Source organism: Rhinichthys klamathensis, unplaced genomic scaffold (assembly GCF_029890125.1).
Source record: "Rhinichthys klamathensis goyatoka isolate OS25496 unplaced genomic scaffold, OSU_Roscu_1.1 h1tg000150l_1, whole genome shotgun sequence".
In the NCBI taxonomy this organism is placed as follows: domain Eukaryota; kingdom Metazoa; phylum Chordata; class Actinopteri; order Cypriniformes; family Leuciscidae; genus Rhinichthys; species Rhinichthys klamathensis.
The window spans coordinates 1924504-1930826 of record NW_026606685.1 but is presented as its reverse complement, the minus strand read 5'-3'; the positions used below and the strand labels follow the sequence as shown (position 1 = coordinate 1930826).

The 6323-nt window shown below is 37.2% G+C and overlaps 1 protein-coding gene across 1 annotated transcript; it reads left to right on the top strand.

The window, feature by feature from the left end:
- The first annotated feature begins 1605 nt into the window (after window positions 1-1605).
- Window positions 1606-5229, top strand: grp (gastrin-releasing peptide). Its single transcript, XM_056258219.1, has 3 exons — window positions 1606-1865; window positions 3902-4170; window positions 4760-5229. Exons 1-3 carry the CDS (start codon window positions 1730-1732, stop codon window positions 4811-4813), a joined length of 459 nt encoding a protein of 152 aa, XP_056114194.1. The 5' UTR covers window positions 1606-1729; the 3' UTR covers window positions 4814-5229.
- Window positions 5230-6323: the final 1094 nt, after the last annotated feature.

Sequence of the window (6323 nt, the reverse complement as noted above, 5' to 3'; positions counted from 1 at the left end):
CGTTTCATGAATTAGCCATTATGATGACGTAAACGACAGCATGAGAAATCCACCTTGCCGGTTACAAAACTGACAGTGCCTTTGAGGTCTTATCCATACTTTTAGGCTTTGCTATCTGGGTTTGCTATCCTGAAATATCTTTAAATACATCCCTCAATATTATCCCAATATGATACTCACAGAAAAGCATGCACATTGCCTCATCTGCATGCACGCATTGTTCACTTGTTGGTTTTTCCATCCAAGTGAAACCACAAGCATCAAAGCACATCTGCTCTTTCTGATTTACAGAACAATACAGGTTTTTAGGGGGTTACCAGGGATGTTGTTCTCCTTCAGTGTCATTGAATGCAGGCATGAACAGTGTTTGCCATGTAGGCCTAATTAACACTATTTCAATTTTATTGAGGCTTTTCCTATATCCATGGCATGACATGCTTGGACTTTGCAGGAACTTCCATTCTACATTTGTTTGCTGGGTGAGAGATGTGAAATTAACAGTGGATATCATTGAAAAGTGCCAAGTAATTTCATCACGCTTATACTGGCCTAAAAAATTCTTAATTCTTCTCCTAGTTATACATCTGCACCAAGTACTTTATATTGATGGACAGAGTTAATTGTACCTTCTTCGCTGTGGCATTTAAGCTTTTAGGTAGTTTTAAGCTTTCACTTTTAATGCCTTTTTTACTGTCTGCAATATATGAACTCCTTATTTCATAATTGTGTGCAGTATGCCACTAAGTGGGGTTTTGTGACCATTTTTATAGTCATTTTATTTGAATCAAAATACTTGTTTTGCAGTACTAAAAAATTATACACACACACACACACCAAAAAACAGTTTTTTTTTAAAAAAAAACTGCCTTAATCCTACACCTAAACACAACCCTTACAGAAAACTTTCTACATTTTTACATATTCAAAAACACACTTATGATTTATAAACTGTTTTCCTCGTGGGGACAAAAAAGGCCGAAAATCACTATCTTTGTCGGTCCCCATTATGTAGGGTTTACCATTACCAGGTCCACACAACAGATTTGTAACTGGAGATATATTGACAGCTTTAGGCTGCATGTGTCCATTACCAGGAACTTCATTATTCATATAAAAAAAAAAATAACCAAAAAAAAAAAAAAAAAAAACCTGCCCTTATCTGGACTGTTGGCTGGTTTTACAGGTGTTGTGGGCACTATTTAGCTGATCAGAATGGGAGACCAGTTAAATTAACCTACTGTTTTTTTTAATCACCATTTTCCTATGACATAAAGCAACTGCAGGAGAAAACAATAAGGAGCCATTTACAAGTTATTTTTACCCCACATCTAATGAAATACCGATGACACTTCACATTTAATCTGTCTTGGGGAGCATAATAGCCCGTGGCTGAGATAATGACAGGTTAGCTCAACATGACATTCTGTTTTTTATTTATTTTTTATCAGCCTAACCCACCAAGATACTGACGCAGAACCCCTGGGAGGGGGCATTAAACTTTCAGCGTAACACCCTACACGAACCATCCAGACATTGGCACGACAATTTCTCTATAGCGCAGGAAATTATCGCGTCATTGTCTTTCACTTAAGTGGTCGTCGTCACGGAAGTAGCCTATATAAATGAACTGATTATCTAAATGCACAATTACAGGGGCCTCTACTAGCAATAACTGTACGAGCGGTTACAGGAGTACTGATCGAGGAAGGTGAAGGGACTTGAGTCTTATATGGGCGTTATGTGCCTCGTATGGAGATCCAGATTAGTGGTGTCCATGATTCTGGTTGTTGTACTCTGTGGTGTGTATGCATCAGACGCACAACCAATTGGAAAAGTTTATCCACGCGGAAATCACTGGGCTGTTGGTGAGTGAAAATCTTACTTTTAATTTTCCCAAACCAAAAATAACAATAGCCTATAAGTTTGGGTCATATATAGCTATATATATAGCCTATACTCGGTTTTGGAGCCGAATAAATGCATTTAAATTGATGTTACATTACATAACGCAAGCTGCTCTGAATTTACATTTGTTACTTTTTTTAATAGAAAATTATATTAAATGCTTAGAGTCACTGTTTTGCTTAAATACTGAATGTTGAAAATTGAAGTCAAAGTCTTATTTGTCAAATGAGCAACAGTACTTGTTGAAAAAAGAAGTGTATTTTTTTATACATATAGGCTAAGTAAGATGTGTAGGCCTACAATAACAGGCTGTAATAAAATATAAGCTATTAAATTAAAACATAAAATTCAATAAAATTGTAAAATATCAATAAATAAATGATAAGTATTTTTTTTAGAAACAAATATGCTGATCTAAAGGACCTATAATGTAACCTCTAGAACTTTTGATCTAAAAAAAAAAAGAAACATATACGCAAAAATGGTCCTGGATAAAAAGATTTGTTGCTGAACGGAGCTGCATGCAAACCATTGAAAAACTGAAGAAATGCTTTAAGAGTTTACAGTAAATTAAATCTATACCACACTATAGGCAATGATAACAATATAAACCACTTGATTAAACATACCAGTGGTAGTTTATTAAGTGCATGTATTATGTATATCTGGAGTGATTGCAAAACACTCAAGTGTCACTTAAGCTTTGAGACTGATGAGTGAAAGTGGATCCATGGGGTGTAAAGAGCAGACTAACAGCTGTATCTTAATTGGATGAAAATAGGGTGTGTATCTGGCTTTTTGTATGTTTGTGTGATGAATTTGTTTAGTATAATAGGATATATTCTTTTGATCCTGTTTTTGAGTCTGAATTCATTCTGTTGAGATGTACTGTATTCTGTGCTACTGAACTTGTGTTGTATTCAACAATTTCTCATGAAGCCTATCTTGACATGATGAATAGAAGGAATTATGGATTATTTTGGCTCAAATTACATTTTGTTTGCACATTAATACCAGACTAGAATCAATATGTGTTTTCAAGATATACATAATCTGCATTGTTATGCTTTTTGCGCGTGTAATGGAGTAGCTGTGAGTGTAAACCTCACTCCCCCAGCCTCAGGAGGCACACTAGCGAATGACTCAAGAGGCTGCGGTTTTTAGTGTCCTTGTTAGTGCGCCCGCCTCCTAAGATGGTGACTCTGGTTTAAATCCCGCTCTGAGCTGTAAGAGTAGGACCAGTCACATTGGTGCCGTGACCCGGATGGGAGTGAGGTTTAAGGGGGTGAGTGTAGCAGAGGCCAGTTAGTAATAGAGCTGTTCAAGTAAAACTCGCTTCCCCGGCCTCAAGAAGCGCACTAGCGACTGACTCTAGTAGAGGCTGTGGTTTTTAGTGTCCTTGTTAGTGCGCCCGCCTCCTAAGATGGTGACTCTGGTTTGAATCCCGCTCTTAGCTGTAAGAGTAGGACCAGTGACATTGGTGCCGTGACCCGGATGGGAGTGAGGTTTAAGGGGGTGAGTGTAACAGAGGCCAGTTAGTAAAAGAGCTGTTCAAGTAAAACTCGCTTCCCCGGCCTCAAGAAGCGCACTAGCGACTGACTCTAGTAGAGGCTGTGGTTTTTTGTGTCCTTGTTAGTGCGCCTGCCTCCTATGATGGTGACTCTTGTTTGAATCCCGCTTTGAGCTGTAAGAGTAGGACCAGTCACGTTGGTGCTGTGACCCGGATGGGAGTGAGGCGAGTGTAATAGAGGCCAGCTAAAAGAGCTGTTCGAGTATATCTCACTCCCCTGGCCTCAAGAGGAGCACTAGCAACTGATGCTGGCTGCAGTCTTTAACGTCCTTGTTAGCGCGCTCACCTCCCATGCATGTGACACTGGTTTGAATCCTGCTCAGAGTGGGTAGGAATAGGACCAGTCACACTTGCAACCACATGAAATCCATATACGTTTAGTCATATTTATAACAGTCAGCCTTTAATGACCTATATTTGTTTTAGGGCACTTAATGGGCAAGAAAAGCACAGATGAGCAGGTCAGACCAGAGGAATCAGAAGGTGATGATAAGACCTTTATGACGACCCCAGACCAGGATCTGCTGCTGGAAAGATTCAACAAACATCTGTATGCGCTCATGAGAGGACAGACAGGAGCGGAGAGCATGCAGGACGGCACAGAGGAGATCGATGCTTCGAAACTGCTCCAGCGCATGCTGACCAAGAGACGTCAGTGGGAGGAAGATCACGAGAGAGACAGACAAGTCAAACTGGTGAGAACACAGGAACTAAATCCTTAACAAGATCATTATGTTCATGCGTAAATGCGTGCAAAATGCATGTAAAGTGCATAAGGGTGGTTCTGATCTAATAGTGTTAACACAAATGGTCTGCAATGTACAGTATATAATGAACAAAAATGAAATATTTATTGTTAATTATTATTGTTATTATTATTAACCTGTTAACTGTGAAGCATAGAAATGGTTTTCACAGCATGAATTTCCAGTGTTTAAGCTTTCGAATGATACATTTATGATGATTACTAAAATATTTGTTAGAGAAAGAAAGCTTTAAAAAAGTGTCCCGCTCCAGGACACTGACAGTTAACAGGCTAGAGTTTTTATTTGACAAAATAATGTGTAATGCGAATGCATTACTTAATTACTGTAATTTAATGACTTTTCCCCTACACCAAAATGTAACGTCTACTGTTAAAAGTAACGAAATAGAGAATAATTAGTACAGTAATCCAATTACACTATTGAAGATGTAATTAATAGCTAATTAATTACTTTGTTTTTTGTCCTTAGTTTCTTATATACTGTAAGAATGTTTATTTTGTATATATTTCACATACAGGTTGAGGACTTCTTGTTAAAGGCTTTGAGAATGAAGGATGACAACCAAAGCTGAGGACAAACCGGACGAAAGACTGTGGTTTGAAGTTCACTTGTCAACTGACTCTGTCAAACACTTTATTCCACAACATATAAATAAGCATGTTATATTTTTGTATGTCACTATCTCAAGGAAAATACACATAAACTGAGTGTCATCATTCTGTATATTTTATGCTATTGTTTTATAAATGAATTCATCTTCTTGGTAACTGACACCATATAGTAAGCATTGTAGTCATAGTTCAGCTGAATAATATATAATCAATTTGAACTTGTTGGGCTATCTGCGGTTTATAAAAATGACAGTGTGCTATATAAATACGCTACATATAATACATTGCTTTCCATGCATTATGATTAAACAGTAAATGTACTAAGCTTGAATACGCTAGTATGTGTCAAAGAAGAGTAAAAAAACTGAATTTCTCATTCCGAAAGTAGATTTATTATTGGTTATGATTGATCTATTGAGGTGACAGGCCATAAACCGCCTATTAATCAAGCATTCACTTAACAGAGGCAGGCAAGTGACAGGAAAGCTCTTCACCGCGCACTAATGACCATCTGAATAACTAAATCACAACCTCTGCATTGTCTGTGAGAACTGGCAGGAAATTGTTGATGGTCTGTCTCGCCCGCTCTCAGCTGTCTGTGCGCAATAATGGCTCCAATTATTCACACCGGTGTTTCTAACAATGAAAAATGTCAATTAGAGCCACTTTCATTTGGTTAAGTTCATCTAGTTCACTGGGATGTGTGCTTTTCTCATTTGTCACAGATGAACGCCCACTAATAGAAATCCAGCATCAATCAGAATCTTAATGCCGCAAAAATGGCAAATGTTAGATTTGGTGATGATAGACGTGATGTGTGTTCATTTAGATGTACATGGGTTTGGTATATACGAGTGTCTCGAACATGGTAATGCAAACAACTATATTGACTATATCAATTTGTGAAATGTTGCTTAAATGTAGGATATCTATATGTACCTCTTGAGAGGGATTTTAAAACAAATCTCTATTTTATTTGAAAGGCTTACACATCTGTGTCGAGAAATAATTCTACATCAAAAAACTTTATAATACATGCTTCATTTGAGTTTTACACCGTATAAATGACAAAAATTACAGCAATGTGTCGTTGTGTTTGAGGAGTGTATTTGGGGACTGACCCCTGATTTATAATAACTCCTGATTATACTATAGTAAAAATAAAAAAAGTTGAATGAAGGCTGGAAATAGAACACAACCGAAAAATTCACCACAAATTTAAAAATGTGTAGATTGTAAGCAGTGCTGGGCAGATTGCTTACAGATTGTAGTCAGTTACTGATTCCAAATTACATGACAAACATTTTTATTAGTAACGTAATCCACTACATTGCACATTTAGGTAAATATAATCTGACTACTCTTTAATTACTTTTATATTACTTTTGAAAAAAAAAAATTCCATTCCTTGTTATCAACAACATGTGGTGAATTAAACTATATTAGACAAACGTCAGGGTTTCTCAGACT